The 12,051-nt window shown below is 43.1% G+C and overlaps 1 protein-coding gene across 1 annotated transcript in view; it reads left to right on the top strand.

Annotated features, from left to right (window-relative positions):
• The window catches only part of SLC25A13 (solute carrier family 25 member 13), a 124,107-nt gene that overhangs the window by 84,493 nt on the left and 27,563 nt on the right, over window positions 1-12,051 (top strand). The window contains exons 12-14 of the mRNA XM_088442243.1: window positions 1,774-1,826; window positions 2,751-2,831; window positions 10,489-10,629. Of these exons, the coding sequence (XP_088298369.1) occupies window positions 1,774-1,826; window positions 2,751-2,831; window positions 10,489-10,629 (275 nt within the window). The remainder of the gene's footprint in view (window positions 1-1,773; window positions 1,827-2,750; window positions 2,832-10,488; window positions 10,630-12,051) is intronic.

Here is a 12,051-nt window from a genome sequence, read left to right as displayed (position 1 = left end):
CGTGCTGTGTTTCTCAGTCTTCATCCAGACATCTGCGGGGATAATAGTGTGGCCTAGACAGGAGTGGGCAATGGAAATTGGGCTATGGTCCCAGTGAGGCCTTCATGGCAAAACATGATGGAAATGTTGGATTTTCACACCTCTTTATAATTGTGTACAAACATCTGAGAGCCTAGATCGCTCCGGTCCGTATCCTATACACATGGCTCTGTGAAGAACGGCGTAAATCTATATAAAACCGATGATATAATTCTGCTATATAGTAGAATGTTAAGTAGCACTGTCTGTTCCTGGTGTCTGGATAATGATAATGATGATGGCGGTGGGCAGAATTAGATAGCTGTTCCCGACTTCCTGAATGTGTGTTATCGCTAAAGGTGAGATGTGCTTCCTTCATTGATGAGGCATAGATTCTTGTGGTTGTAATTTTGTTATTTTCATTCATACACGAGACACAATTTTCCGTCTGCTGTTTTATATGCAGCAAATATGGAAAAAAGTTCATGTCCTGGATGTGTGTTGTCGCGTGTACGCCTGACGCAGCGATGCCTACGTTAATGCGCTACACCACATGTGAACACAGGTGTGCTGCTTTTACAGGCGTTTGATATTACCTTAAACATGTGTCCAGCTCAACTTCAGAGTCCGTTACTGTACCAGGAGGTGAAGTAACACTAGGTGCAGAGCAGCATGCTGGGAATGTCGTAGTATATCGGCTGCGGTTCTACGGAATGTTAACTAACTCAAAAGTCGCACTGCTGGTGATATGCTGTCGTTGTGTGTGGGTCATTCTGCAGAGGGAAGCTCCTACATAAGCTGGATGTATGAACCTTGTGTCATATAGACGACTGTTGGTCACTATAACCTACCCCCATCTGTTGTATGCAGCCTCACTTCTCTGTGCTGTGTCCTGTTGGAGGACCCCTGCTCCGTCTACAGTCTGATTTCCCTACATAGGCACCAACAGCACATGTCCAAAGCCTCATTCTGTTGTACGATCCGCATAGATCAGCGGTGTGATATTTATTATTAGTAATTAGATAAAGCCCCACCGATCCTTCTCCCCACAGTTCTCAATGGGGGAGATGTATCAAGCCTCCTGAAGATTGGACAAGTAGAGATTTTGCCTTAAGCAATGAATCAGCTGCTAGCTAGCATTTCTCAAGTACATTCTGTAAAATGATAGGTAAAAGCTGTTTGGTTGCTATGGGCAATCTTCTCTTCACTCTTTAGAAGGCTTGATACATCTCCCCCTATGTTCTTTAAGTAACAGACTGTATTTACAACTTATGTCATTTTCCCTCTGGCAGCTACAAACAATGGCTGTCAGTTGTTCAGACGCTCAGCGGTTGTAATGTTATTGCAAAAAGGAGGGTGAGGATTTTCCAATGCATAGAGCTCAGCGGGACATTCCAAAGCGCCTCTGCTTCCTACAGCATGTGTCATGCGGCTGTGGTTGCCATAAGTGACAAGAAACTGTGCAGACACCAAGGAAAAAATGTACATGTCAAGGTTCTTCTTACATAGAACACCACATTTTTCCCTAGGGATAGCCTCACATCATTTCATCTTGTTTTCCAGACATATTTTTTTCCTTTTAGAATCTGTATCCCCTTTAATACAATTAGCGATATATGTATTTCTATTCTGATCTTCTCAAATAATTATTTTAGAAGATACAGATTATACGGGTATTAGAATTTGCCAACAAGTTTATTTTTATTTAAGCTCACTAGTTGTGCCAGGTGATGATGTGTCATCTATTTCTTCCAGGTCTCCTGCCCCAGCTACTGGGAGTGGCGCCAGAAAAAGCTATTAAATTAACTGTAAGTAGAATATTCATAAATTTAATTTTATTTGTTATCACAAATCTAGAACCATATTGTAATCTGCTTTCATGAACCGGTATTTGTGCAAATGTATTATGGTTGTGTCTACCTGACGCCTATCGCAGCCTGTTTGGCATTGCTTGGCAAAATTGTGTAACCATTCTGGTCACTCCCTGATGCAGGAATGTTTTAAACCGTGGGAAGGTGAACGTTTGCCTGTCTGCCCTAGTTTTGAGCCCAAAGGGCGTCACTTAGAGAGAGTAGTCAATTGTCAAAGTTTTTTGCATCTGCGAAACTGTATGTGGTGGTTTCTGGTTAGTGTTCATGTAGATCCCACTGGACAAAGTGCTTCCCTCCTTTAACTTATTATGTAAGTGTGAATTCAACTTTATACTATCAACTGCAGGAACAAAGAGCTAGGATTACCATGTAATTTCAGGGCTATCATTACTCTGTTCTGTTGCTTAATTAATAAGGTGGTTTCCATAACAATTACATGCGTGAGGAAACCCGAGCTTTCTGAGGTAACACAAACACGGGGAGGGCATAGAAACGCCACAGCTCGCTGGTCGGGACCGAGCTCAGGGCCCTTCTACAGACTGCCGTGCTGACGTGACACCTAGCCGCGCTAAAGCTGGGTACACACTAGACGGTATGCCGTCCTATGTCGCTGACTATGCTTGCTCCCGCGCGTCAGTGACATCGCATGCAGGTCCGATGGGCGATAAAGTCAGCGGGGGCCATGCTGTCGTCCTGTCGCTCCCACGATTGACAAGTGTGTACGTACTTGCCGATTCCGGGACCCGCCGCACGACACTGGGTACACATCGTTAAGTGTCTACCCAGCATAAGAACATGGTTCATAAATCTAAATGTTTGCTGTGAATGTCTTTTTAACGCACAGTTGTGTTTGCCTTACAGGTGAACGATTTTGTACGTGGTAAATGTACAATGAAGGATGGTTCCATTCCATTTGCAGCCGAGATCCTCGCTGGGGGATGTGTAAGTGTTTTTTTTGTTGATTATATATATCTATATATTATATATCATCTATTTATTTTATATCAAAGCTACGTTGTAAGCATGTGCTGTGCCGGTCTCCAGTACCCCTGTACTGCAGGACACGGTTAGGCAGCTGGCTCTGTATAGGGCAAGTCGGTGACTGTGGTCAGAAAAGAACCAATTGCTGTATCTGCCTTTTTCAGACATTTTCCGATCACACTGGTCGGCCCCAATGACACCAGCAGAAGTGCAAAATAGATTCATTTAATTTGACCGCAACAGCGTCACCTCGTCCGTGTCCAGGTTTATACATAGAAATAATGCAGTCTCTTAGTTACAGGTTCTTTATCAGCTAAAAAATTGCCCTCACTAAAAATGAAATAAATGACAGAGAAGTATTATTTGCCTCTTGATGATAACACACAAGCAAAGAAACGTACTTGGTGCAGATACAGAACTATTATTATACATCCATCTTTTTTGCGCCATACAGAGCGACTTGAACACTCCACCAGGGGTAGCGATTCCCAGGCTTGCATACTTAGTCATATCGTCGCCCCCATACGGAATCGTTACGGGTGTTCTAGGCACTTAGGATTAGTGTTTTTGCCGCAAAGGAATTGGTACAAGGTCGCAGATTAAGCACAAGGGCGCGTGGCGGAAAGTATGACTCGGCTCACTCATATCGGCTCTCCGTCTTTTGCCTTTTGCACAGGTTAGTGTCTGAGTTACGCTATTCAGTTCCAAAACAGGCGAAAACGCAGATAGGCGAATGTACTGAATAGCGAAACTAGCGAAAAGTACAGCATATTTTTGGGAAATCAGTCTGTACTCCACGAAAAACTCAACTGACCCTGGGAATCAATATAGAAGAGTATTAATAGCCCTAATAAAAGTATTTAGTGATCTTATATTGAGTCCAATGGCTGTTATATGTATGTGCATAAGTGTGGAAAAATGATATAAAGCAATGTTTTTTTTAGAAAAATAAGTACCGCAGTTAAATTTGGGGTACAAATAAACGGGTACTAGTATATTTTGAGGTGTATAAAGTAAATCTCAAAAATACACCTGCTGCAGCCTCCTTCAATCCTAAAAACACCTGTCTCATCCATATAGCCCCCCAAAATACCAGGCCCCCTACATTTTACCCATTTTCCAATACTTTTTTAATTTTCACCCCAAAAATGACAAGTTGTTTTTAGGTTTTTTTGTGTTTATTTGCCCTATTAGTCATTGGGGTGTCCAAAGGGTTCTGAATCACGTCCCCACATTTGTACCCCAAAATAGAGCACCAAAAAATTTTCACCAAACCAGACTTTTCACCTCTAATTGAATTCGGCCCCTAGTCGCAAAGTCTGTGGCACGTCAAACAGGGCAATTTGCCACAATTTTGTATGGGGTCACACCTGTACACTTCAAAATAAATTTAGTTTTGCTTAGAGAAAGTCATCAGGGTGCAGTCCATCGGTGATTACCATTACGATGGACAATATGGACGGGATCATCTATGGTTACTGTCGGCTGCTGCACATGAATTTTGGCTGGCAGCCTAGTAGCCCTGCGCTGCAGTGCAAGTGTGTGAAAAAATAAAATAATATTGGGTCCACACCTACCATCAATGGTGGGAAACAGTCTGCATCTTTGCCATCAATGGTAAAATCATCTACCATTGCTGGTGGGTGACCATCGATGGTTTCTAACTGTCAATGGCCATCCCTAGTCTTGCCAGCTTTTTTAAAGCTTTCATTTTGTTCACTCTAGGTCAAGTGCCAGGCAGGGCACCGGATCTAGAGAAAGGGCACTCTGGTCTGCGTGGCCGAATAGGGGGCGTGACCCCTGGAAAAGGTATATATTTAAGACATGCCCCCTTTCTATCACTCTTGCGCCCAGTATCCATTCACCGGCGTTAATCGCTATACCGCAGTTTTTCTCACCCGCGGGACACTGCTGCCTGCAGGTGGGGACAGCACGCTGCAGGCTGTTTGAGCGAGGCACCACCAAGGGGGCCAGGGTGCATTCTGCCCTTTTAAAATCGGGCAGGGCGTGGCGTCCCCCTAAAATAGCCTAGCGGAAACACTATCAATAGGTTTTGTGACCTTGTTAGATAGCCAAAGTGTTGGTAATAATTTGGAATGGGCAATCTGGCAACTACAGATGTGTCCACATACATCTATCCTCCGTTCGCTACACATAACGCAGGAGCTCTTTTCATGCAACTTCTTACCTTCAAATTACTCTTATTCACACAGCGATGCGGATAGGTAGCACAAGCTTCTGCTGATTAAATTGATATGCAGCATGCCTATGTTCTGTGTGTGCGACTGCTGGTGTATCTGCATGCTAAACACTACGTTAGTGTTACAGTCACTGAGACAAACGTAACATTTTGCATGCAGATACTGGAATGCCACAGCGCGATTAGAAGGGCTATTTAACGCGCATAGAGGCTAGATGTATGAGGACACATCTGTATAGCAAATATACTGTACATATGTGTAAACACTGCTGAGGAATTGGTTCCCATTGTTCCATATTATTAACTTTCAGTATCGGAACAAAAGCACAAACATGTGAAAAATATTGAAATGAAAACCGGTTTCCTGTATAAAAACTAAAACATAACCTGCTGCCAGTTTCCAGGACCCCAACTTTTTAGAACTGTTTTGGTTCCGTCATCCCTTTTATGTCTGTCAGTCACCTATAAGCAGTGAGGCGGCCATTTTGTGGTTGTACCACTGTCTGTCAGTTCAGTGGAAATAAGTCCTACAACTAACCAGGAATATGTGCCTCTTCTAATTGGATGCTGCCTGTCTTATGCATATCCATTTAGCCTATTAAGTGACCGACTCCAGGCCCGATGGGTAAAGGATAAAAGATTTCTATAGGGTTCAGAGCTTTCTGCACTCAAAAGTATTTCCACTCTTTGATGGCAGAATATTGAATGTTGACCTGGCATCGGGAAGCGTGAAAGTGTGATGCTGAAACTGCGCTCTTAATGTTAATAAACATTATCGTACAGCGACTATCCTCGCACAGATCACGTGACCTTTGCTGGTTGGAAGATCAGTGCCAGTCATTGTACAAAATGGAGGCTAATGAGCTCGGATCAGTCATGTTTGACCACAGACAGCAGGTTTCCTGTTGTTTTCCTTTCTTAAAGCTCTGCTGCATCTAAACGATCCTTCATTAATACTGCAAGTACCAGCCTGGCCGTCAGTAGGGGGCGGTCTATTGGGCACATGGCGCAGGGCTGTGCGGGAAGGAGGGTGGGGGGGCATTTCTGCCCCATCTCCTGTTTGTTCTCATGAGATGTTATGTGCAGATTTGGCTACTGTCTGGCTGCTCCTTTTGATCACTGACCTCTCCCTAAATTCCAGGTAGTGTCCCTTGTTCTGTAACCTTGTGAGCGTTCCTGGAAGCAGAGGGGAGGGAGGGTGGGGGTGTAAGGATACAAACAAAACACCGGCCTTTGATTATTAGGCCTTTTTATTTAGAACTTTAAAGCAAAAATGCAATAAAGCGTCTCTGCTTTCACATAAGGCACATTGTTTGGTCCTCTCTATCAGATCTATTACAGAAAACAATTACGGGACAATGGACCGTTCCAGCAAGCGATGGGTTAATGTTTGTTTCAGGTCTTCCACCTCATGTTTTACTTTGCAGGCTGCCGTCGGCCCCTTTGCATGGTGCTCGCTGGCTGCAACCATTTTCCTTTTAATAATACTGAACCTAATCTGGAAATTCCCTGATGTATTTAATGCAACCGTGATTGTGCCATGTTTTTCCGAAAGGCTAACTATGAACTAACGTCTGCACCTCAAAGGCTGTGCTCCAGATCTCCACCTCTTCCAGCCCGGTTCAGGGGGATCTCAGGTTGTCGGGTCTTCAGCAGTGCAGACGCTTTGTGGCACCTTTTATAAAACAAAGATTATATATATATATATCAACGTTTTTCTCATTGAGGTTTAGACATTTTAGATCGTCCATAGGTGTCGATGACACCGTTCTAGATGGCGACTAACCGGGCGCAAACAACTACTTAAAGGGACAATAAATGGAACCAGTAATACAATCAGAACCTCGATCCTTTAGAACAATAGAAAAAGGAAACGACCAAATGGCAATTTTCCAAAATGTTGCTTCCGTTTGGCCAAACGCCATGGCAAAGTGCCCCTTTCATTGTGCCCTTTGACTCTGCACATATCTTGCCCAGACCATGGAGACGGGTGTCTGTCACAACTGGACGCAAGCTCCGGCTTTGCTACATGATTCTGGCAGCAGTCTCGGTTCTGCAGGTAATATGTGTCGGAACGTCATTCTGCTGCTTTCCGGCACGAATAAAACTCTTTATCACCTTTTAGATGTTCACTAACAAAAAAAAAGGTGTTAAAAAAAAAAGTGCATATATTGGGCACTGCTTTGTCATGTGATGTTTTCTTCTGATTGGCACTGTGGCACTTAACAAACCTTTGTGCCCATTGCTGGGATTCTGCAGCTCTTCTTTTAGGGTCCGTGTCATACGAGCTGCCCCACTTTGCTTTCCAGTCAAGCGTCACCAGGCGCTGACTCCTGTGTCCTCAGGGAGTTCACCTTGCAGCGTAATCACTGGGAATTAGTATGCATGGCTAATTTTGTCCCCATCTCTATTGTGCAAATTTCTGTTTTGTAAACTCAATTCCCCTTTCAAGAAAACGTAGACCCACGAGCTCTGTGACCCCGCGTCCGCTAACAGCTCCTCAGCTGCTTTCATTGCATTAAATAGACGACGTAAATGTGTCGGGGGTCTGTGCAGAACATACAGACGGAGCTTGGCATCCGGAGGACAGCGCTAAGGAGGGAGACCAGAGGGTTCATCGCATATGAGAGAGATATCATCATTAGCCTCCAAATTATACTTTATTTTGTAAAAGTGTAACTTAGAAGACCAGAAAGTAGACTTTCCGGGCCGGTCGTTTTGACCCAGTGTGTAGGACTTTATGTTGACCCGCGTTAATGAAACGTACCGAGGCTCAAGAATGTTGTCCTCCGCTGGCAAGCAAAGAAACGCCAAGGTTTTCTGCTACGTTTAATGAGATTTTAATTCCTCTATCTGCCCGAAAGACTGATTCAATCTAGATGGGAGAGAAAAGTGCAGGTTCATGCACTCTCTCCACCATTAAGTGTCGCAGAAACCTCTCAGCAGGATAACTGTAGCGCTGTCTGTAATTATCGCGTACACTTTAACCTTTTATCCCTGAAAGGTTCTGCGCTCCACGCTCTGACCGCCCTGTAACTGCATTACTTGAACTACATGTAAAAATACATTTCTATACCTTGCGTCAGTGGATTGCATTCATCTCTCAGAATTGCATTATGGGGCTTGGAATATTCCTATACTTTTTTTTTTGCTTGAATATGTATTTTAATTCCAAATACGTTTTGAAGAAGAGTTGAAATAAAATCTGTCGCCGGAAGTGAAGGTTTGTTCGGGGCTTTTCCTTTCTGTAAAATCGGAACTGAATACTGAAAATACAGGTGTCACATATCACATTAATCAGCACAGTCTCCTATATACAGACTCAGGTGCACACAGATATACAGGTGTCACATATTACATTAATCAGCACAGTCTCCTATATACAGACTCAGGTGCACACAGATATACAGGTGTCACATATTACATTAATCAGCACAGTCTCCTATATACAGACTCAGGTGCACCCAGATACACAGGTGTCACATATTACATTAATCAGCACAGTCTGCTGGTGCGTCCTAGGTGCATCACATTGCCACTTAGATACACTTTCAGCAAAAAACTAACAAATAAAACACCAGACGCTAGCAGAGTAGCACAGGACCAGGACATATTGCTGGCAATACTATATTTTGGTATTCCAATTGAAGAGCACCCCTGTGATGATAAAGTGTGTGCATAAGCTCAGGACTATATATATATATATATATATATATATATATATATTTTTTTTTTTTTTTTATTTATTTGGAGACCTGTGCTCACTGCAGCAATATTCCAGTCAGGGGTGCGGCCTCAGTGAGGCAACAAAGTTCTTAGCCTCTCCTTTTTGAATGCTAACTTTGCTGATGAAGATCAGATTCGACGTTCCCCCTAAAGTACCTCTATCACCAACTTCATCTACACGTCTGTGGTGACGGCCAGACTGGGTGTACACAACAGACGTGGTTACCGTGGGGAAGGTACAGCAAGGCCTACACATCTGACAGGCTCGCTGCGTCTCCTTTGTAATGTCAGTCAAGTGGGTTGTTCTGCAAGTTGGCGGCACTTCTGAGAGCTCCTGCCACACACATGAAAATGAAACGCTGCTGCAGTGTTATTTGAACATGGCAATGCTGGTCAAAACTTGTGAAGTTTCCCAACTAATCTCTCCGTAACAGTTGAAGTTTCTCCTTGCATAAAAATTCCTCTCCACCCCTCCTCCGAGCCACCCGTCATCACATTGTCAACACTTTTGTTTTTTTTTCCTTTCAGAGACCTGGAAGGGATTTTTGTTTTCATGTTCCATTTCTGTATCCAATGCATAGTTCAAATGACTTGTTTTGCACTTGAAAGTGTTCTAGAAGAAAAAATAAAAAAATAAAACTTAGCACACGCTGGGATCACATGGTGCCCGTAAGCACATCAGCCAATCGGAATTCATTACTCGCTTCGGACTGATAACATCTGAAATCTGATTGCTACATATTTGTCAATTAAACAAACCTTATACGGTATTATATCATGCATGTTTCGCGATGTGTGGTTCAAGCTGTAAGTATGCAGCAAATGACTTACTGATTCAGTATTGTAGCCGCAAACTCTTTTATTTTATAAAGTTTCCCCATTTATTTCTTACTGACCATTGATTAAAACCATTCACTTGGTGCACAGAGGGCTTCATTCTACACTTATATGGGTTTATGTGAGTGAGAGCTGCAATGCTGAATGTGTAGAATGAATGCTTCATACAGTATATGTGAGACAGAGCCCCTAGTGGACATATGCTTGCTTGCAGCTAATAGATCACTACTTTCAGACTACACAAATCAGGCGTCAGAATTTACAAATTATATGGTCTGTGAATTGACATTTATTGTTTGTCTTTTATTACTGATGTATCATGCAAATATTGTAACGTATATTGTAATGTAATATGTGTGTCTGAAATATCTCTTCTTTTTTTTTATTTATTTTTTATTGGATTTTATTGATCTTCGGTACTTTTTACTGGCATCTGTGCAGTGTAACATTAAAGGTTAGAGGAGGTTTTAAGCCAGAAAAGGTGAGGAAACCCCATGATAGGCCTTATATTTATTATCAGCCTGAGGTGTACAGATCTAAGTAGTCAGGAATGTTCCCAGACAATGATCGTTCTTGCTTTCATTTTCTAAACTGCAGCAGATGATTGACAAAGAATAGTTGCCGTAGGCTACGTCACTGTTTCTAAATAATATTATATTGTTGAGGTGTTTTTTTGTTTTTTTTTCTGGGGGTTTTTTTTTTTTTTTTTTTTTTTTAAATTTGTTCTTCTGCTGTTTTAGTTTTTTTTTTTTTTTTGTGTTTTTTTTTTTTTTAATGCTTTGAAATAAATGCATTTAGACACAGCTTGGTTCGATGCAGACTGCATAGGTGATAACATTGAACCTTGCCTTTCAGGCTGGAGGCTCGCAGGTGATTTTCACCAACCCTCTGGAGATCGTTAAGATCCGCCTGCAGGTGGCAGGAGAGATCACCACAGGTCCCCGCGTCAGCGCCCTCACCGTGCTGCGAGATCTCGGATTCTTCGGGTTATACAAGGTATTATATCACCAATATTATAGTAATAACCAGGCATTTTGGGGTAGATTTACTAAATCTACTAAAGAGGAAAAAATTGAGGCGTTGCCCGCAGCATCCAATGAAATTCAGGCTCTCATTTACCTAATACAGGCTAGAATCTGATTGGTTGCCATAAGCAAGAGTTGTACTTTTCCTTTTTTTAGTAGTTTTAGAAATTCATACAGTTTTAATTTCTCTCTACTACCATTTAAAACGGATCAAGAAGTTACAATAATACAATAGAAAAATGGCCGCTAGGGGTTTTAATATATTAAGCCTTCTGCAGCAGGAGAGGCCTGATTCTGCGTTGCACGCTATTCTGCAGCTGCTGCGACTCTGTACACATCAACTATGCAATAATATGGTAATGCTGCAGGAGGGGTCTGAATAGACTCCTCTTGCCAGCTTCTGTGATCCTCAGCCACGTCCAAAGACACAGCCATCTCGGATCACTCTGCGTGACCATCGGCCATCTGGGTCACCTTCAGGTCACTCAGGATGACTGTTGGTTTTTACGCAGCTTCAGCACACCCAGAACACAGGGCCGGCGCCCCCATTTTCTGGGACACTGCCTGACGCCTACACCCCCTCCCACCCAAGCAGCCTCAGCCTGTCAATCTGGCTGCAGCGTCCGGGCACTGTGGGCGATCTCAGAGAAGCGCAGATCTCTAAACTTCGGACTTGTAGGCAAACCATCGGGTCTGAGTACTACTCTAACTCTGCACCCGATTTCACAGCGATTGTGTGAGAGTAATAATTTTTGGTCTTCTCTTCATTTGTTAGATGTTAGCATATTACACAGGGGAATTAAATTGGGTAAATCCTCAGCTGTACATCATGGAATAATATCTGCTGAAAGTTGGCGATGAGCAGCACTGATCCTAATTATAGACCCCGACCATCGGAGCTAGTGCCCGGCTGTTTCTGTGTGTGCCCTAATGGTCTGTATGATCCATTGTAGACCATTCACCCAATTAGTGCTGTTCACAATTCTTCTTTGCCCATCTCTTTTAATAATACCTATAGGTGGTAAGCTTGCGAGTAGGGCCCTGTTACCTCTGTCTTAACTGTAACCGTTTGCTAGTGTTCTCCTAACTTGTGCATCCCTATCCGTTCCCCCTGATTACCTGAATACGAGAGGGACATTCAGGTGAAGCGCAGTAAAGCCCCCTTGTGTTTTCTTAGGGTAATTGTTGGCCTAGTTCAAACACATTGGTCCTGAAGCAGCGTTCTCCATGGTGATCCATGGTGTACACATGGGGGAGAGAGACGCAGGTGTACAGGAACACTCAATAGACGGGAAACGCTAGATGGTATATAGGGGTGTGGTATGAGTCTGTTACTAATCGACGTTCTGAATGTCCACAGCCAGAATTTCATCATGGACATTAGGCCGACAAC

Source organism: Taudactylus pleione, unplaced genomic scaffold, assembly GCF_031769625.1.
Source record: "Taudactylus pleione unplaced genomic scaffold, aTauple2 ptg000306l, whole genome shotgun sequence".
Lineage (NCBI taxonomy): Eukaryota > Metazoa > Chordata > Amphibia > Anura > Myobatrachidae > Taudactylus > Taudactylus pleione.
This window is presented reverse-complemented; position numbering and strand designations above follow the sequence as displayed.